The following is a 22,164-nucleotide window of genomic DNA, read 5'->3' on the forward strand; positions in this document are numbered from 1 at the left end:
ACACTACAGACAATTTTAAAGGTTTAGATTACCATGGCTCAAAAAAATGGGACTCTATTTTATTCTGTACTATACTGTGCTAAAACTAAAGAGTAGGAAGGAAAAGTATGATTCTTATGCTACTACTCAGAAAAATGCATTCTAAGTTCTTCCCAATACTGAGCTGCTCCTTTTCCACACATGGAATGCGCAAGAGCAGGGGGCGGTAAAGGAGTGGGAGAGTCGGCACACAGCACTCAATTCTGGTACAGACTTTGGGGAGCTTTAGAGATGACCAAGCAGCTTTCAAATAAGGCACTCTTGATACTGTCTACTAGAGCTGCAAGGTACGCTTCTGTAGGCTGTAAGCACGCACAAAATGATTAACGCACCCTTTAAGTGTCTCTCCCTAACGCCAACAAGCCAGCGGTTCTTCCAGCACAGTAACCATGCGGCCCTGTGCAGTGCTGTGCCGTTTTTCTCAGCAAGTCAAAAAGGTGGAATATTTCAAGCAATTACCTATTATTAAACAATAACACAACACAGACATGTTATATGTGCACAGAAACACTCAAACCGCAAATGCTTTGTGTATCAGAAAATGTATTTCTAATGTCCTGTACTTGTAATTCTAAAGTCTTATGCTCCCACTCTTTAAAATTCCCAATCTATGTCATTCTAGTTTGAGTATACCTGCAAAACAGAATGTTATATGCATTATGAATGCTGGCAATAAACAAATCAACCTTAAAAAATATGGAAATAGAACTTGTGGTTTCCTGTCAGACATGTAAGGGGCTTAGAAGATGTCGTGCCAATCCACATGATCAAAAAGTTGAACTGAAAATCAACAATTCTCAGGTCCTTTAGAAAACTGAGATCACAGAACCAACCGCTGCCTCCAGAACTGGAGAGACAGGCCAGTACAGAAAACCACCATGGACTAGAGTGGAAACCCCCAGGTCATGCAGAACCAGAGCAGGACAACCTAAGACTGTAACTGAGGAGTTCCTGGGTGAGGAGTGCGGACACAGCTGGAGCGTTTAGGGGGGCCTGTCTTAGGAGGGCCCCCGTGCTCCTGGGAGTTTCACCAGCAGGAACTCTAGCATGTTCTCAAAGTGAGTACCAGAGAAAACTCTCCTTCTCCTTCAGCCAAGAGGAGGGAAAGGCAGACATTTTAAAATAAGCTACAACACTATACGCTGGTTCAGTGCGTTTGGTTCTGATGTTATCTGAACAGAGACAGGCCTATCTTCCCTGTCTCCTCTAAAAGGGTATTTTGTCTATCCAGAGAGTACTGTAACGGAAGATACGCCACCGAAACAGAACAAATTCAACACCTTTCTTTTCACAGTCTAACTCTTTTAGATAAGATGATTTTCCTCTTTGACTACATTTTTCATGTTGGCTAGCTACAGTTAAAGAATGTGTCACAGCTATCCGGGCACTTGACTGAGAGTCTCTGAAGTTGGGGCTGGAAACGGAATGCGTGGCCTCTTTCTGGGGGAGAGAGAGGGAAGCATTCACAGAATGTGAGCGCTGGGAGGGGTCTTGGAGGGAATCTGTGGTAGGCAGCCTGTGAAGTTGGTCCCAATGATCCCCGTCTCCTGGAATTCATGCCTTTGTCTACTCCCCTCCCTCGGGTGTGATCTAGATTTAGCGAGTTAATTCTACAGGCCAGAGTACAGCAGAAAGTGGTGGCAAGTCACAGAGATTCTGACGTCCACCTTGCCTGCCCTCTTCCTCACACTAGCAGAAGCCAGTCACCACGCCGTGAGCTGTTCTGTGGCGAGACCAGTGTGGCGACTAACTGAGGGAGGCCTCCAGCCAACAAGGAACCGAGGCCCTTATTCCAGCCGAGACTCTTGTCAGGACTCAGAGAGGAACTAAACCCTGCCAATAACTGCTTCAGTAACCGAGAAAGCAGGTCCGCTCGGCACTGAACCCTGAGGTAGTTATGGCCTCAGCTGTAACTGTCACCTCAAAGATACCTTAAGTCAGAGGACTTGGCTGAACACTGCCTGGCTTCCTGACCCACAGAATCTGTGAGATAATAAACGTCTGTTTCAAACCACCATGGCTCAGGTTACCTTGCATCATCTTAGTTATGGACAAGGAAGTAGCAACCCACTCCAGTACTCTTGCCTGGGAAATCCCATGGAAGAGGAGCCTGGCAGGCTGCAGTTCACGGGGTAGCGAAGAGTCGGATGAGACTGAGCGACTAACACTAACTAAGTGAATCTGTGAGATAATAAAAGTCTGTTTTAAGCCACTATGGTTTAGGCTAACTTGCGTCATCTTAGGTAACTAATACTTCACCCAATCCAATCTCTATATTCTCAGTGACCTAAAGGCGATCAGGAGAGGTTTGATACTTTGCCTGAACTCTGCCTCAGACCACATCAAAAAACCACACCTAGACCACTGCCACACACAGGCCCCAGGTAGGGTTCTCACAGCAATTTACAATTGTTGTTGCTGTTCAGTCACTTCAGTCGTGTCCGACTCTTTACAACCCCACGGACTGTAGTCCACCAAGCTCTTCTGTCCATGGGAACTCTTCCAGGCAAGAATACTAGAGGGAGTTGCCATTCCTTCTTCAGGGGATCTTCCTGGACCAGGGATCAAACCCACGTCTCTGGCATGGGCAGGCAGGTTCTTTCCCACTGAGCCCCACCAGGGAAGTGCAATTTATAATGCCCTTCTGCAATCTGGCACTATGGAAATTTGCCTGCTCTTCTTAACAAAGCATCCCCTCAAAAGAAACCTATTTTGCCAACTCCTAATTGACTGAGGTTATATCAGAAACTAACCAACTTTGGGGAAGGGAAATGTCCAACTGCAGCCTCCTCCAGCCCATCTGTCTCAACTAAGGAGTAAAAAAAAAACTGAAACAAAACTGAGAAGCACTTGTGTAGGTCACAGTCCAGGGGGCTCAGGCTCACTAAAGACCGAGACCTAACCACGGCAGTGTACCATGCTTCCCGTCCCCAACATCTCACCAGTACATCATCAGTGTTCCTGTGTGAAAATACAGGGAAATACCATCGAAAGCTCTGGACCTCTCAGACCTTACTTAAACACAAGTCCTACAGAGACAACAGGGCACAAAAGCAAGGACACCACGGAGAATGTTACCCCGGGACACCTGCAACTGCAGCAAAGATTAAGCAAAGCCTGATCCCCACACAGACAAATACAAAACTAATACTACAGGCCTGTTTCCCTCAGTTTCTTTTACTCAGCATATTATCACAAGTGACTTTCAACAAAAATTACAAGGCACGGTACAAACAGTACGGTGATGGGATTCAAGTACTCTAAAATCTTTCAAAACTGCTGAAAATGCAATCACTGGCAATGTAAGTCGTAAATGATAAATTATACACAATAACAAATGCACAGGTAAACATGGTTACTGAAATAAATATTCATTTTATGCTTAAGTAAATTTGAACCTTTCTCATTAAAAGTCAGGAGAAGCAAGAATGTTCAGCCATCATCGACACTATTCAATATTATATTGGAGGTCTAACCAATGCAGAAATATTTCAATAGGGATAAAAGTTTATATATGAGAATTAAGACAAACAAAATGTCATTATATGGAGAAATTTAAGAAATATAAAGCGTTCAGTATGGTATCTGGATAAAAAATTGGTGTATAAAAATTATTAATTGCTTACAAAATAGTAAAAAAAAAAAAAAATCCACTAGGAAATGTAATAGCAAAACAATTTCATTCAGAATAGCAAGGAAAATTCATTTTAAAAAATCTAGAAAAAACTGAGCAAGAAATATGCAAAACTTACATGATGAAAATTTTAACTTACTAAAAGAACATGAAAAGGTCTGTATAAATGAAGATGTATGCTATGCTTCTCAATGGAATTACTCAAAATTCAAAAGATGTCAATTCTCATCCAATTACATCTAGATTCAATGCAATTCTAAAGTAAACACCTAAATGATTTAAAAGATGTATGACATATCTCATTCAAAGAAAAAAATACAAAAGACAACACAGCAAAAAACCATGTCATAATCCGTCTTAACAACAAGATTTATCAAAATAGTTTAAGAAGAGCTACATACTAGGTAACGGCAGCAGGTGCAACGGCACAGGTGTAAACATGTAACCAAAAGAACGGAACAGATTTTAAGAGCAGTCTCTTTAAATACATGAAAATGTAGTATATAATAAAGGTGACATTTCATATCACTAATAAAAAGACTGGCTATTTAATAAACTGTTTTTAGATAGCTGACTTAACGTGAAAGAACAGTCAGACCCCTACTTCATCCCACACAAAGCAACCCTCCATACTTCATGGATCAAAGAACTAAATGTAACAGCATTACAAAAGGAGTAAAAGGGAAGATGGTGAGCAGTTAACAGTAGGAATCTGTACCCCCACCACCACTGTACAGGCATTATGTTTCTGCTGTATCTATTCTGGAACTCTGGAGTCTCTTTAAGGCTTGCAACTTCCAGGGGAAAACTTGAAAGGTAAATTGCAGCTAGTTTCAGTCAGCGTCAGCTCTCAGCAGAGGAGCAGAGCAGGGCTCCCCTCCTCCCACAGCTGTGGTCTTTGTACATCACGCACACAACCTCTGGGGAGCCAGGGTGGGCAAAAACGAGCCTGTCCTCCAAACATCTCCACTTCTGATCACAGAGGAGCAGACCAGCAGACGGGCGGGCCGCCACTGCTGGTGCTCAACTCCCCAACTGTTGCAAGGCCCTCATCCTCTGGCTGAAGTGATTTCCAGAAGACTTAAAAAGCCAGTGCCCTTTCTTCTCCTCTCTGCCCTCACTTTTTCATATTTTCCCTTTTCCAGAGCCAGACATTAAAGACTAGGAGATTCTAAAACAACTGTATATACAAGGAAAATTAAAAAGTGGACTGTGTATATGACCAGGGAAAGGGTCAGAAAAGATCTGAGGAGACCTTAAGATTACATCTCATTCCTCCTTTCATATTATTACAAATGTTACTCCAAACAGAATACAATAGAAATTCATTTATTCAGCCAGTCAGCCAGCAAACCAGCTAGCATGTATAACCACATTCTCCAAGGTATTAGATGCGATCCTGAAGTTATAAAGGAAACATGGTCAGGGCCCCTAAAGAAGAGATGGCAATAGTTACCACACAAGAAGGTCCATCCTACCATACAAAAATGAACTAAAAGAGCTGGTGGAAATATTGCTGAGGGGTTTTCCCCTAAGTCAGGAGAAAGTGGGGAAGATTTCACAGAGTTGACATTCGATATAGGCATCTTAAAAGATGAAGAGAAAACTGGAGGGGGAGGGTAGAATTTTGGTAGAGGTAACAAAATGTGCACAGGTTAGAAGGGACAAAAGTGAGGCAGGTAGCAAGAAATGGCCAGCGCAGACTTACTGTCCACTCAGGGCAAAAAAAATGGAACCTACGTCTACAAGGAAATAAGGATAACGGCATCTTCCCCAGAGAACTGCTGTGAGGACGATGAGATGGTAAATCCTGGCTCGCCACCTTCCACCCACTCATCTCCAAAGCCGACTTGGCTGTTCCACCTCAGGGTGTCTCCCTCTCCTCTCACGCGTCCACCGGAAGTTGGTCTACAACGTTCTCAATCACATTTGGTAGTCTACTACAGCTCTTCACATATAGCATTTACTCAAAAGCAAACTTACTTTTTTCTTTCTTTAACCAGATGTTTAGAATTTCACTGACAAGCCTTGGAACGGCCCTGCAATCACTACTGGAATCCTGGTTCTTAGCCTGAGAATCAACAGTGTGCATACCAAGTACCCCACCCAATTTGTGTGTGTATCACGTCATACTTACGGGTTGAGGCTGTTCTGCGATACAGCAGTTGAAACACAACCAGAATTCACTCATGCTGATAGTCCAAGTTATAAATGAGCACCAATGAAGTTTCCAAATCTCAACTCGGGAAGCTTCACAAAGCACGCTTCTCAATGCGATCAATGTCCAATGATGCCAAAATAATAACTTTATTACTTCTCTGTACTTGTTCCTGGAAGTCAAGTGTCTTTTACAGTCAATCTAATAAAGAAAAGGTCAGATTATTTCCTTTCTTTGTTTCTGGTCTACAGAGACTTGCTTCTGAACCACCAGGAAAAGTATAAAAATTGTTGTCTTGACTCAGGGCCTCAACAGGTGGTCTAGAAAAAGAAAAAAGGAAAGAAAACAAGTTACTTTACTTATCCTTGGAAGCTTATTTCTTAAATCCCTGATAAAATTAAGAATATTTCAAAAAAAAATCAAGACTTTAATAAACTGATAAGTCACTCAACAGAAAAATATTTAAGTACTGAGTGTCAGGTATTAGTAACATAGGAACTCAAAGGAAACGGTAATCCTTGCCTTCACAGAGCATTCTGTTTTGTGACTATAAAAGCTTTTCCCAAAGCTATGACTCTAAACCAGGAAGACATAAATGACTGCTATTTTTACATCTGCATAGAAGATCTTCAGTGAAGATTAATGCATACATGTTCAATGGCACACATGTAGGCCATAACAAGGCGTGAATTTGGGACCCTCATTCTACACAGTCTAAAGGACGTGCCTTCTAACATATTACAGGAAAATGATACATTAAGTTTTAAGCATATGTTCAGAGAAGATAAGGAGGAAGAAAATATACACTATCATCACAGTTAAAATTCAGAAACTGGAATGCATTTTCAAGGAGAGGTGAACTTTCCTCACCTCACCCAAACTCTGAAACAAAGAAGAAGCAGTCTTGCAACTGGCTCTGTCCAATGAAGCGAGTAAATACTATGAAGGTTTATAAGCTCAAAAGAAAAGTATGTTTCATTTATTTCCTCAGCAAGAGTATCAGAGCAAAGGGTTATATTTACAACATCAAGAACATTATTTCAGCTACTATTTACTTGACAAGCTTAATTCCACCCTGAATCAAAGATCTTGGCCATTAAAAAAATTACTGTGAAATCTTTTAACCAATTCTATGAAAACAAATATGCCTTTGTTTGACACTGAAATTCCTTTTGCTCACCACTGCTATTGTAGCACATACAAACACTGAGTTACTCTGATGTTTCAACTCTACTGGATTTGAAATCTGAGGTTTTAAATCTGCTATATGATTTATTCTATCATTATATTTTCTCATCTACATACCATGCCAGGCAACACCCTTTTTACTCATAATTTATCTTTGCCAGAAACCACTGTCAAATTAATTTTACAATGGAAGGTGTTTTATTTTCTTCACTTTTTAACTAAGTAAATGTTCCTTCTGTTTAACACTTAAAATTATTCAATGGCTTCCCTATTTAGAAATCCACATTTCCACAAATTCAAATGTCCTTCCCAGAGTAAAGCTATTCCTTATTTTTAAAATTTTAAAATACACATTTTCCCACTACATGTACTACTTTGAAAGTGATATTCACAATAATTCTTAATGTTTAGTTGAAGTATGACTGCTTAAAGTATAATAATTTGTATTTCTGGAGATAAGACAGAAAAGATACTTAAGTGTATCATCTAGAAAACAGATAGGATGAAATACATTTTCAAACCAAGGGGATGTTTGCAGCTCCACAGGTTTTTATTTGTTAAGTAAACATTTAAGTCTAAAAATGTTTCAAACACGCCTTGGAATATCATACCAGTATACTTTCCTTCTTCTTGCTTTTCTAAACAAAATTTCTTTTTAGAATTTTTTACAAATGTGTATATACTTAGAACACATTTATACATAACACCTTTAGAGAAGTACTGAATTTGTCACAAAAATTTCCACAGACACTAATAATAAATATACTCATAGTTACTTTCACTTCCTGAGCTCAGTGTTGCTTACATCACATCCACACTGAAAACCTTACTTTTAATACCTTAAGATAACAAAAGAAGTATCACTTTGCAACATCAACAACTAAACTTGGCTTTAAACACAACTCAGCAGATTCCACACATACATCAGGGGTCAAACTGGACTACAGCACCAGAGCATCTCACCAACCACAGTTTCATTAGACATACGATTTTAGAAAAGCTTACGTGAACTGTCAGGCTACTTAGTGATTTGCAGAGCTTCCTTGCATTAAAAGCTCAGTCTCTCGACTTTCAGAGACTGGCATTGGGTAAAAAAGTATGGAAGTAAGCAGTATGCTCTGGTCAAAACTCTAACCTCCTCAGCCCCTCCCCCTCCTCCTCCCTTTCCACACCTAAATCAAATGCTGCAGATATAAGCTTCATACTTGCCTGAACAGTTTCACTGCTGACAATTTAAAGAATTTATGTCCCAACATCCTACACACAAATCAATAAAACAAAACTTTTTAGGTCAACTTCCAAAGAAACAGTAAGGCCATGACTCGGAAAAAAAAAAAGAAGGCAACGAGGCATACCTCTAACCAAATAATTTCTTTTCCTTTTTTTGTGAAATACTTTAACTCAGCTGAGGTACAGAGCATGCTTAGTTTGTGTGAAACAGAATTGGATAAAATTTAGAATTTAGACTTTGAAATAAAAGAACGGTGGCAATTGTTAATACTACCTTACTTTTTCACAATGTTAGCCTGAGGAACTGACAAGCTCTGTTAGCTATAAAAATGGAATGCTACACTGCCAGTGTCACAAGTCTGAAATGAGGGCTAAATGAGGGTGTACATAAGGGTAGTGCATATATTACAAAGAGTTATACTGATATAAGATGCTCTTATTTGTTATCAAAATTAAAATAGCAAACAGTACAATGAAGTAACAAAAAATAATGTGTAATAGCTGTGAATTTTTAGCAAACAACCTAAAAGTCTACATTCCCCACCACACCAAAAAAAAAAAAAGGAATAAAAAAAATTTTTTTAAAGAACTGAGACAATCTACAGAGTGGGAAAAAATATTTGCAAACAATGCGACCCACAAGGCCTTAATTTCCAAAATATACTAACAGCTCATACAACTCAACAACAACAAAAACAGCTTAATCAAAAAATGGGCAGAAGGCTAAAGAGACATTTCTCCAAAGGAGACATACAGGTATATGAAATAAGTACATGAAAAGATGCTCAACAGTGCTATTATTAGAGAAGTGCAAACCAAAACTACAATGATGTACCACCTCACACCAGTCAGAATGGCCATCATTAAGAAGTCTACAAATAATGGAGAGGGTATGGGGAAAAGGCAACCCTCCTCCACTGTAGGAAGGATGTAAATTAGTACAGCCACTATGGAAAACAGTATGGAAATTCCTCTGAAAACTAAAAATAGAATTACCATATAATATAGCGATCCCACTCCTGCACATATACCTGAAAAAACTATAATTCAAAAAGACACGCGCACTCCCATGTGTATAGCAGCACTGTTTCCAATAGCCAAGACATGAAAACAACCAAAATTTCCATCGAGAGATGAATGGGTAAAGATGATGTGGTACATTTATACACTGGAATACTACAGACATAAAAAAGAACAAAACAACGCCATTTGCAGCAATACGGGCACAACTAGATTATCATGCTACGTGAAGTAAATCAGAAAGAGAAAGACAAATACCGTATGCTATCACTTACATGTGGAACCGAAAATACTGCACAAACGAACATACCTGTGATGCAAGACTCAGACACGGAGAAGAGGCCTGTGGCTGCCAAAGGGGTGGGGGCTGGGGAGGATTGGACTGGGACTTCAGAGTTAGTAGATGCAAACGATTACATATAAAAAGGATAGACAACAAGGTCTTACTGTATAGTACAGGAAACTATACATCCTAAATAAACCACAATGGAGAATATAAAAAAGAATATATAACTGTATAACTGAGTCACTTAGCTATACAGTAGAAATTAACACAATATTGTAAATCAACTATACCTCCATAAAAAACTGAAAAAAATGAACTGTACTCCATTCATACAAAAGAATACTACAGTAAGTGGTAGCTGCATCCAACACACAGGTCACTTCTCACTGCCATGTTACTGAGGACAAAATAATGCACGTGCAAAGACCTCATGTATGCGAATTTCAAAAACAAGTTCAAAAAAAAAAAACAAAAAAAAACTTCAACTAAACTATTTTGTGTAGAGATGCATACTGCTGCTGCTAAGTCGCTTCAGTCGTGTCCGACTCTGTGCGACCCCATAGACGGCAGCCCACCAGTCTCCCCCGTCCCTGGGATTCTCCAGGCAAGAACACTGGAGTGGGTTGCCACCTCCTTCTCCAATGCATGAAAGTGGAAAGTGAAAGTGAAGTCGCTCAGTCGTGTCCGACTCTTAGCGACCCGGTGGACTGCAGCCCACCAGGTTCCTCTGTCCATGGGATTTTCCAAGCAAGAGTACTGGAGTGGGGTGCCAGTGCCTTCTCCGAGAGATGCATAAGGAAGTGTAAAAGTAAAACTAGAAAATTATAATACAAGTGAGGAACGTGGTTATCTCTATGGCTGAGGGCAGGAATTAAGAACAGGAAGAGATGCACAAGGGCTCTTGGAATGCTGATAATATTCTACCTCTTGATCTAGGTGGTAGTTACTCAAGTACTTGCTTTATAATTTTGTATTAAATGTACATTTACGGTCTATGCAATTTTCTACATATTATATCTTTAAGTAACAATTTAAATATATAAGTAAAAGAAGCAAGTACTAACAATTTCAAGTTGTTGGGAGTCATGGAAATGCAAAAAAAAAAAAAAAAAAATCAAATAAAAATGAACATCCTTACTAGAGACTCTGAAGGACCTGGTAAAATTTGGGATGTTTGGGTGGGGAGAGGGATAGTAAGATCTGAAATTCTACCAAATGCCAAAGAGGTTTCCAGCAGAAATGCAGAACCTACTAATCAATGACCAAGTCTGAGTTCTCAGTAAAGCCATATCATAGCTGCACCAGCACTAAATCTGTCTCAATCTAGTTAAAATCATTCTTTTGATAGTGACTTGCGGTACAAAGTTCTTCCGGCTGGGGGTAGGGGGGCAGGGGGGAACATTCTGAAAAGAGCTTTCAAACTATGTATTTATCACAGACCTTCTTTTCTGTGGCTGAAGTTCAAAATCAAGCCCCTGTTCCCTGAACTCAGTTATAAAAGGCACACTTGGGGGCACATGCAACTATGGAAGTAAGGTTAGTTTTTCTTCTTAGAATGACTGATTATAGGTTAGTCTTTCCCACTGTTTCATGTGAATGTAATCACATAGTATTAAAAAAAACAAAATCTGGCTTTTTTCATTCAGCATGTTTATGAGATTTTCCATGATGCCTCTATTAGCTAATTCATACAGACTTCCACTGTATAGACGCAGCACAATGTAACTGTTTCTATTTGTTATTTCCAGGTTTTGGCTATTAGAAATGCTTCTGTGAATTAGTATATACAAATACTCATGTGAACAGAAATTTTCATTTCTCCTGGGTAAATATTTAGAAAGAGAACTACTGAGTCATATTTTAAGATCAGTTTGAACTTTAAACTGTTGGCCAGTTTTCCAGTTTGGCTGTACCATCTTGTATTTGTACCAGCAATGTATGAGAGTTCCACCTGTTCCACTTCCTACCAACACTCTGTGTCCTTGATCTTGTTAATTTCAGTCATCCCCCTGTGTATGAAGTGCTATCTTGCTGTGATAGCAAGCCACTCATGTATTTTCTTCTTTGGCTAGGTATAATCAGATCTTGTGCCCATTTTTTACATTTATGTGTCTTTTTCAGTTGTGTTATTTCCATATTCTAGATCTAGTCTTTTGTCTGGTAAGTATATTGTGAGTATTTTTTTCCTAGTCTTTGTCTTTCCATGTTTTAAAAAACAACATGTCTCAGAGTTTTTTTTAATAAAGTCGAGTTTATCTATTTCATCTTTTATGATACGTGTTCTAGGAAATGTGTGCATGTTTCCCCAAACAGCTTTTCTTCAGTTATCTTTTCACCCACAACTTTCATTTTTTACTTTCAGTCTATAATCCTCTTTTAGTGGTTAGTGGTAGTACAAAGTAAAGGTCATGATTCCTTTTTTTGACATGGATATACAATTGCTCCGGATCATTTCCTGATGGATCCCTTTGCCTACTGACTTGATTTGGTACCTTTTACTGAAAATCAAGTACCTGTTAAGTTTGTGTCCATTTCTGGGCTGATTATTAATTACACTGACCTATTCCTACACCAGAACCAGACTGCCTTTCCGATACATGTATGCGAATGCTAAGTCTCTTCAGTTGTGTCCGACTCTCTGCAACCCCATGGACTATGGCTCGCCAGGCTCCTCCGTTCATGGGATTCTCCAGGCAAGAATACTGGAGTTGGTTGCCATGCCCTCCTCCAGGGAATCTTCCCAACCCAAGGATCTGACCCAAGGATAGAACCCGTGTCTTATGCCCCCTGTGTTGGCAGGCAGGTTCTTTACCCCTTGGCGCCACCTGGGAAGCCCGCTATAGTTTCATGCTATGACTTGAAGCCAGGTAGTAATAAATCTTCCAAAGTATTCTTTTACAAGATTACTTTGCATTGTCTAGATGCTTCACATTTCCACACACGTTTGAGGATCTTTGTCAATGTCTTAAAGAAAAAAAAGCCTCTGAATCTGACTGGGACTGCATTTTTTTCTGACATTTGGAAATTTACATTTTAACAATATTGAGTATCTAATCCATTAACATGGGGCTTCCCTGGTGGCTCAGCAGTAAAGTATCCGCCAGCCAATGGAGGAGGCATGGGTTCCATCCCTAAGCTGGGAGGATCTCCTGGAGGAGGAAATAGCAAAACCTACTTCAGCATTCTTGTCTGGAAAATTCCAGAGAGAAAGGAACCTGGCATCTGCAGTTCACAGGGTTGCAAAGGAATCAGACCCAACTTAGCAAGTAAACAACAACAATCCATTAACATGGCGCAGCCAACAGTCTGTAGACTGTACAGGTTTCCTATGTATTTTTTATTGCATCACTTTTTTTGAACTTTGTTTACAGCTTTCCTCAGAAAGCTTCTCTTTTTTCTTTTTTGGCTGCACTGTGTAATTTATGGATCTTAGTTCCCTGACCAGGGACTGAATCTGGATGAAAGTGCAGAGTCCTAACCACTGGACAGCCAGGGAACTCTCCATATGAAAGCTCAAAAGTCAGAAAGTCAAAAGTCTATTTTCATCACAGATTAGGGGGTTTATCTTACTTCTGACAAATTTTCATCATGGATTGGTTTATTTTACCTTTCCCAGGATAATAAAGCCATCATCCCACATAGTTTTATTAGGTTTACTTTTACAAATTACCTTGGACATTAATATTTTATAGGTATAGTTAGGTAGCACTTTCAGTCTACCCAGGCTTTTCCTTTCTGACATCTTCCTTTTCCCCTTAATAAAAACCCAAGTACTTAACCCAAACATATACGGGAGGGTTTCTTATGTTGGCTCAAACCTGACAGAGTCTGCAATGTAAACAGAGTAATACATAAGAAAACTACTGTTCCCTTCTCGAACTCCCGCACTGCTCACCCTTATATGAGAACAAACACCACGCCTATCTTTTCTAGCTTTAACAGTAAATCCTCCTCCTTTTCCTTTCCTGCTACTCTCCTTCTTTCCTTTTTCCAGTTTCTCTCTCCCTTTTCTATCTCTTCATCCACTGTCCTAAAACCCTTCATTAGCGATACAGAGTTAGAAATAACAATTCTGTGACAGAGTAGGTTCTCAATTATTAGTTCATGGATTGAAAGCTATCTTTTCTCCTGAGTCTAGGTAGATAGTTATACCTACATACTAATGAACATCTCATGTGGTCTCCTTGTTAACATTATCTGTAACACTGAATTCACTGTCTTTTCCCCCACATCTGTGTCTATATAACCTTTCTTGGTGGGTGGCATCATCATACAAGGTTTACCAAGCAATACATACTCAAATTCTATCCCACTACCAGCAGTTCAGGGAATTAAAAATCGTACTGTAAAATACTTTCTTATATTTAAACAAATTTTTACTCTTATTCAGGGCTGTGCAGCTGGCGCAGTTGTAAAGAATCCACCTGTCAATGTAGGAAACATGGTTTCGACCCCTGGGCTGCGAAGATCCCCTGGAGAAGGAAATGGCTTCTCACTCCAGTATTCTTGTCTGGAAAATCCCATGGACAGAGGAGCCTGGTGGGCTACAGTCCATGGGGTTGCAAAGAGTTGGACACAACTGAGCACATCCATATTACCTTACTCTTTCTAAAAAATTAATACAAGCACAAAAATTTTTAAAGTATTGGTAAGCAATAAAAAGCTGTTTAAAATGGCAAATACGACATATAGCGACTAACACTTTATGGGCTTCCCTGGTGGCTCAGACAGTAAAGAATCTTCTTGTGACGCGAAGAGACCTGGGTCAAGCCCTGGATTGGGAGGACCCCCTGGAGAAGGGAATGGCTACTCACTCCAGTATTACTGCCTGGAGAATTCCATGGACAGAGAAGCCTCGTGGACTACAGCTATGGGGTCGCAAAAAGCAGGACATGACCGAGCGACTAGGACGTTCACAGTCACAGTTGCGGCGTTAGGAAACGTTCAGATTCTTTACCCTCTGCTTGCAATGCAGGAGATCCAGGTTTGATCCCTGAGTGAGGAAGATCCCCTGGAGAAGGAATGGCTACCCACTCTGGTATTCTTACCTGGAAAATTCCATGGACAGAGGGGCCTGGTCGACTATAGCTCAGGGGGGTTACAAAAGAGACACGACTAAGCAACTAACACTTTTCACTTTCTCCCAGGGAAGATTCCTGACCCAAGGATTGACCCTGCATCTCCTGCACTGGCAAGTGGATTCTTCACCACTGAGGCACCAGGGCCTGCAAAACACTTTAATTAGCTTTGTACAAGACCTGTAATTTCCAAATACCTGAACATGTGAGTAGATGCACTGCGTTAAATTTTCTTTTGATTTCGTCACATGACTAGCCTCTTGCTTCAATCTTTACCAGCTGCTCTCAAGGCATATTTCCTTTGGTTCCTTTCCTAGGTTGATGCCCTCTTTCCAAGAATCACCTCTTCCTTTTTTCATCCGCCTCAGCTTATTTTGTAAAAAAAAAAATCACACATTCCAGTTCACTATCTCCCTAGTGAAGGACAGCCTGGCGTGCTGCAGTCCATGGCGTGGCAAAGAATCTGCCATGACTTGGTGAATAAACACCACCACCACATTCTAGTAGCTTCTTAAGAAAGGGTACAGGGAAGAAAAATGTTTTAAATGCTTGCATTTGACATCTAACTGACCGGTTAAATACAGAATATCAAGTTAAGGATCTTCTCCTCCGGATTTTAAAGGCACTGTTTCACTATTAACTACTTTCAGGAGTAGCTGCTAAGAAGTCTGGGGACATAACTTTGTTTCTTTGCTGGTGACACACTTCTCCCTCCTCTGGGAAGTTGAAAGAGTTTCTCTTTACTTTTGGAATTCTCAAGGTGTTCAGCGATGTAACTTGGTTTGGTCCTTTTCATTCATTGTGCTGGGAACTGGATGAGTTCTTTCAAACTGAAGAAAAGTATTAGTAACCATACTACATGGTTGTTGAGAGAATTACATGCAGCACTTAAGCTTAGCAATAGCTAAGTGTAAATAATATTGATGATTATCAATATTTATCCACATTTACCAGTTTTTAGATCACCATTTTTTCTTGCCTCCCAATTTTTCCTTTCAACTTCCTTCTTCTGCTTAAGACTTTTTTTTTTTAGTAGTATGTGCATGCTAAGTCACTTAAGTTGTGTCCAACTCTTGTGACTCTACTGTAGCCCACCAGGCTCCTCTGTCCATCAGGTCCTCCAGGCAAGAATACTGGAGTGGGTTACCATGCCCTTCTCCAGAGGATCTTCCCAACCCAGGGACTGAACCCCCATCTCTTTTGTCTCCTGCATTGGCAGATGGGTTCTTTACCACTAACGCCAACTGAGAAGGACATCTTTTTAAATATGTAGCTACAAGTGGTAAGCTTCTCAGGTGTCTCTCTAAAATTGTGGATTTTCTTTTTCATTTTAATTTTGAAATAATTTACAGAACTACTAAAACAGAACAGAAATATGCCATGTACCCTTCACTCAGTTAACACTGTTAACTCAAGGTCTGTATTTTGTCCTTAGTCTTGTATGACAGTTTAGCTAAGTACAGAATTCTTGGCTGACAGTGTTTTTCCTTCAGTCCTTTACACATGTCATTCTGACCACTACTGTTGTTGATGAGAAGTCAACTGTCAATCTAATTTACCGTCCTTTAAACATAAATTTACTTTTTCTCTATGAAGGCTCTTAAGATTGTCTTTGCATTTGACTCCAATTTCACTGACTCTCTAGCTTCAGATTCATTTCTATATACGTATGATTCTTTTACCTGTTTCTACTGCTATTTAACTTTTGCTATTAATATTTTCCCCCAGCTAATGACTTTCATTTCAATAACCACAATTTTCATTTCCTTCAGTGTCTGTCTTTCATTCAGACAGTTTAGACTTACAGTGTTTTTCTGATTATTCTGTTAAAGCCCAGTGTTCCCAGGTTGAGGAACAACCCATGAAGCACCGTATGTACTTTCTAGTGCTTAGAAACCCATAAAGTGAAGTATAAAATTCAAGTTTACATTTTTTAATTTCTCAGCTTGAGATTCTCAAATCACATGTATAGTCACATTCATACTACACACTGTTATCTACATGCAAGCACAGAAAGAGTAATAATGCAGTGACTTAGAATTTAGACTCAGATACTAGAGAGCCTACATCGGAATCCTGCATTCCTCCACACTCTGGATGAATGATCCTTAACCTCTGTGTATCTCAGTTCAGAATTTTATAAAATGGAGTTTTTAACTATCTGCCTTAAAGGTGTATGTGAGGATTAAATGAGTAAATTTAAGCTGCTTAGAATAGTGCCTTGCACACAGCAAATTTAAAAAACAAGATAAGTTTTTATTGTTAGCATGATCAGATGATTAGATCACGCTAGTCAATTCTAAAGGAATTCAACCCTGAATATTCACTGGAACGACTGTTGCTGAAGCTGAAGCTCCAATACTATGGCCACCTGATGTCAAGAGTTGACTCACTGGAAAAGACCTGACGTTGGGAAAGATTTAAGGCAAAAGGAGAAGGGGGAGGGAGAGAATGAAATGGTTAGATAGCATCACTGACTCAACGGCTATGAATCTGAGCAAACTCCAGGAGACAGTAAAGAGCAGAGGAGCCTGGAGTGCTACGGTCCATGGGGTCACAAAGAATCCCATGGCTTAGAAACTGAGCAAAAAACAAATGATCATTATTGTCATCACAACTGCATCATTCTTCTTCCCCTTCATCCAGGGAAAGTGAAAGTGAAAGTCGCTCAGTTGTGTCTGACTCACCGCGACCCCATGGACTATACAGTCCATGAAATTTTCCAAGCCAGAATATTGGAGGGGGTAGCCGTTCCCTTCTCCAGGGGATCTTCCCAACCCAGGAATCAAACCAGTGTCTCCTGCACTGCAGGTAGATTCTTTATCAGCTGAGCTACCAGGGAAGCCCAGAGAACTGAGCAGAGACAAGCTTCCTTGATGCTTATCTAGGCAAGCAGACAAAGATTTTTCTAGTCCATCTATCTTTCTGAGACAAAGTAGCATGCATACAAAACTACATGAGTATGTTTATTATAATTTGATAATTAAGAGGGCAAGTATTAAGATAAATAAATAAAGCAAAAGCAGTACTAAGGTTGTAGAGCATACAGTAAGATTAACAATAGAGGGTTTTCAGTTGATAGTTGAATAAGGAATTCTACCTTACTCCACCTATCACTTATTAATTACAAAAAAAATACACTCATAATAAATTATATTTAGTAAGGTTTTTCACTTAGTTTAGAAGGCTATGTATATCAGAAGATTAAACTTGTTGAGGGGAATTCATACAATACCTACTTACTACCTGAACTGGCTGCCTTGTCTGTTTTGCAAGAGGAGGAGGGCAGTTAATTAAAGGCTTGAAGAATGAGAAGTATGTAATCCAAGCTTCCTGGTCCAGCATGGAGTACCACCCCATCCATCCCTTGGGAATGTGAAAGCTGATTAGGCACAAAGTACAATCATTTATCTGGGTGTGGAACAAGGTAAGGTTCAGACCAGGCTTTGATATGGTGTTTCAGATTCATCCCCAGAGAGCATCAAAGCTCACTGTGATTTCCATTTGACTGTGTTCTGCCTTGAGACTACTGCCTTAGGACTTTTTGTTAACTTGGTATTTTTCCTGGGGGAGGTGGGATGATACATTTTCAGCAATCAGTGATATTTTTTGGCTGAGAAAAAAGTTTAGAAGATTTGTCATAATAACAGAACTACGTCAAGCTAAAGAGTACACTTAGTTGTTTCAAATTTCTTCGCTCCAACACTGCCACAAAAATTAACTTCAAACTGTATTATCAAAGTGCCTATAATACCCTACAAGAGATGACTAAGGTTATTAGGTTATCAAGTTTCTTCTCAAGCTTAACGTCTAGCACAAACAAAAAAGCCACATAGAAGACATTTTACTTACACAGTTCACACCACTGGCAAATTAAAGATGAACAATGACAGTACCCAAGACAAACGTATGTCCTTTGCTAAAGACTGGTCAGACAACCAATTTACATACAGCTTTGGCGCTCTCAAACTTACCATAAATTATCATTTTTTCCCACAGTTGCTTAGGTCTCCACAAGCTTATCCTTAAGACTAAACAGCTTTTCCTATTCTTAGTGTGGAGGAAAGGAAACCAATGCAGAAAAAATAAGCCCTTAGTAAAGTCACCTGGGACTGAAGCGACAAGTGGGGAAAATTCTGAAAGATTTCAACAAATACACTGCCATTAACTTCACTACAAATAAAACCTACCAAAATAAGTCAAACTCATTACAAATACGAACCATTGGAACCCTCAAACAAAACTAATAATGGTAACTGGACTATTGCTTCAAGTACTAAGATAAAATTTACAGTTTAAAAGAGCCAAATGACTTTAAAAAAAGAAAAAGAAAATATCCACACATACATACAGAACTGAACCTACAGGTTAAAAAAAAAAAATCTAGAAAACACCACAATAAAAACCCTTGGGAATTTTCCAGAGAAAATGTGAATCAATGCTTTCAATTACAAATAGGCACCTGGAATTCTGACCTGTGTTCTAAGGCACACACAGGAGAAATATGCTGCCCTTAGTTAGAATGAGTTTGTATTTCTCCAAAAGAAGAATCACTAAGCTCTTCAGGGGAAAACTTGCTGTTATTTTAGCTTTTAAATGTTTTCTTATCAAAGCCATAAGTCAAGTTATATAATTATTTTAAAAAAACAGGGTAAAATAACATTCCCAAAAGTTAAAATAGGTATTTTCATATTTTAAATGATCTTCAAAATACCTTGAAAAATTAAGCAACTCTGCTATTCACCTTCGTAAGCCCACACACAATTTCAAGAATAAGATGTACTTTTAACTGGGAAAAAAAAAATGGAATTTACATAAACCAACACTGAGTATCCAGACTATATAGAAGAGACTTGAAAGGCCTATGAAAGCATTCACAGATTTGACTAAGGACAAGTTAGTGCTGTGACAACGTTAAAGAAAAAGTACAAAATATATCCATGTGGGACTACAGCGGGTGGTTTAAAAGTCTTTTTGGTTGCTTAGAGAAAACAATGTAAGGTAAAAATACTTCTCTATCACCTTTTTATCTTCCAGGTCCAGAATGAAATTTAATATATTCTATAAAAAGTGTTAACAGTTTACATGTAAACATAAATATAGGAAAGCTGTTTTAAAACAGGTTATCTTAAAGAATGTTAATCGCAAAGGTAATAGTGAAGGTAGCTCAACTTGGGGGCAACACAAAGAACACCTTGCCACAAAGAAAATGTATAATACTTGTGTTGTATTATCTATTGAAAAAAGAGTTTCCCATTGCTATATTGAACTTTAGTGCAGTGTAACCATAAGGAAATTAAAAAGCACATGTACATTTAGCTTCTTTTCTTGGTATTTCTTTCTTCAAATTAAAGCAGGTAATCAATAACTTTCTGATCTACACACGGACATCACCAGATGGTCAACACCGAAATCAGATTGATTATATTCTTTGCAGCCAAAGTTGGAGAAGCTCTAATCAGTCAGCAAAAACAAGACCGGGAGCTGACTGTGGCTCAGATAATGAGCTCCTTATTACCAAATTCAGACTTAAATTGAAGAAAGTAGGGAAAACCACTAGACCATTCAGATATGACCTAAATCAAATCCCTCATGATTATACAATGAAAGTGATAAATAGATTTAAGGGACTAGAATTGATAGATAGAGTGCCTGATGAACTATGGACTGAGGTTCGTGACACTGTACAGGAGACAGGGATCAAGACCATCCCCATGGAAAAGAAATGCAAAAAAGCAAAATGGCTGTCTGGGGAGGCCTTACAAATAGCTGAGAAAAGAAGAGAAGCGAAAAGCAAAAGAGAAAAGGAAAGATATAAGCATCTGAATGCAGAGTTCCAAAGAATAGCAAGAAGAGATAAGAAAGCCTTCCTCAGCGATCAATGCAAAGAAATAGAGGAAAACAACAGAATGGGAAAGACTAGAGATCTCTTCAAGAAGATTAGAGATACCAAGGGAATATTTCATGCAAACATGGGCTCAATAAAGGACAGAAATGCTATGGATCTAACAGAAGCAGAAGATATTAAGAAGAGGTGGCAAGAAAACACAGAAGAACTGTACAAAAAAAGATCTCCACGACCAAGATAATCATGATGGTATGATCACTCACCTAGAGCCAGACATCCTGGAGTGTGAAGTAAGGTGGGCCTTAGGAAGCATCACTACGAACAAAGCTAGTGGAGGTGATGGAATTCCAGTTGAGCTATTTCAAATCCTGAAAGATGATGCTGTGCAGGTGCAGCACTCAATATGCCAGCAAATTTGGAAAACTCAGCAGTGGCCACAGGACTGGAAAAGGTCCGTTTTCATTCCAATCCCAAAGAAAGGCAATGCCAAAGAATGCTCAAACTTTACCGCACAATTGCACTCATCTCATGCGCTAGTAAAGTAATGCTCAAAATTCTCCAAGCCAGGCTTCAGCAACACATGAACCGTCAACTTCCAGATGTTCAAACTGGTTTTAGAAAAGGCAGAAGAACCAGAGATCAAATTGCCAATATCCGCTGGATCATGGAAAAAGCAAGAGAGTTCCAGAAAAACATCTATTTCTGCTTTATTGACTATGCCAAAGCCTTTGACTGTGTGGATCACAAGAAACTGTGGAAAATTCTGAAAGAGATGGGAATAACAGACCACCTGACCTGCCTCTTGAGAAACCTATATGCAGGTCAGGAAGCAACAGTTAGACCTGGACATGGAACAACAGACTGGTTCCAAATAGGAAAAGGAGTACGTCAAGGCTGTATATTGTCACCCTGCTTATTTAACGTCTATGCAGAGTACATCACAAGAAACGCTGGGCTGGAAGAAGCACAAGCTGGAATCAAGATTGCCGGGAGAAATATCAATAACCTCAGATATGGAGATGACACCACCCTTATGGCAGAAAGTGAAGAGGAACTAAAGAGCCTTTTGATGAAAGTGAAAGAGGAGAGTGAAAAAGTTGGCTTAAAGCTCAATATTCCGAAAACAAAGATCATGGCATCTGGTCCCATCACTTTATGGGAAATAGATGGGCAAACAGTGGAAACAGTGTCAGACTTTACTTTTTTGGGTTCCAAAATCACTGCAGATGGTGATTGCAGCCATGAAATTAAAAGACGCTTACTCCTTGGAAGAAAAGCTATGACCAACCTAGATAGTGTATTGAAAAGCAGAGACATTACTTTGCCAGCAAAGATCCGTCTAGTCTAGGCTATGGTTTTTCTAGTGGTCATGTATAGATGTGAGAGTTGGACTGTGAAGAAAGCTGAGTGCTGAATAATTGATGCTTTTGAACTGTGGTGTTGGAGAAGACTCCTGAGAGTCCCTTGGACTGCAAGGAGATCCAACCAGTCCATTCTAAAGGAGACCAGCCCTGGGTGTTCTTTGGAAGGAATGATGCTAAAGCTGAAACTCCAGTACTTTGGCCCCCTCATGCCAAGAGCTGACTCATTGGAAAAGACTTTGATGCTGGGAGGGATTGAGGGCGGGAGGAGAAGGGGACAACAGAGAATGAGATGGCTGGATGGCATCACCGACTGGATGGA

At 39.5% G+C, this 22,164-nt stretch overlaps 2 protein-coding genes across 8 annotated transcripts in view; both read right to left on the reverse strand.

Annotated features, from left to right (window-relative positions):
- CDC42SE2 (CDC42 small effector 2) overlaps positions 1 to 6,023 on the reverse strand; it is a 50,989-nt gene extending 44,966 nt beyond the window's left edge. Inside the window, exon 1 of the mRNA XM_086410453.1 lies at positions 5,811 to 6,023. Within this exon, the coding sequence (XP_086266579.1) occupies positions 5,811 to 5,864 (54 nt within the window). The 5' untranslated portion in view covers positions 5,865 to 6,023. The remainder of the gene's footprint in view (positions 1 to 5,810) is intronic.
- The window catches only part of LOC147368921 (uncharacterized), a 67,762-nt gene continuing 51,548 nt past the window's right edge, over positions 5,951 to 22,164 (reverse strand). For 4 of the 7 annotated variants that reach the window (XR_015166906.1, XR_015166903.1, XR_015166902.1 and 1 more), the window contains one exon: positions 5,951 to 6,151. Coding sequence is in view for 1 of the 7 variants with exons in the window: in XM_086410452.1 (XP_086266578.1) it covers positions 6,132 to 6,151 (20 nt within the window). In the remaining 6 variants the exon portion in view is untranslated. Of the gene's footprint in view, positions 6,152 to 13,979; positions 14,092 to 22,164 lie in introns of all 7 variants that reach the window. The other 3 variants (XR_015166907.1, XR_015166904.1, XR_015166901.1) reach the window with 2 other exon arrangements.

The sequence above is a fragment of the Bos grunniens genome, chromosome 7 (genome assembly GCF_055505025.1).
Source record: "Bos grunniens cultivar Pamir isolate PY7600 chromosome 7, Bosgru_T2T1.0, whole genome shotgun sequence".
Taxonomy (NCBI): domain Eukaryota; kingdom Metazoa; phylum Chordata; class Mammalia; order Artiodactyla; family Bovidae; genus Bos; species Bos grunniens.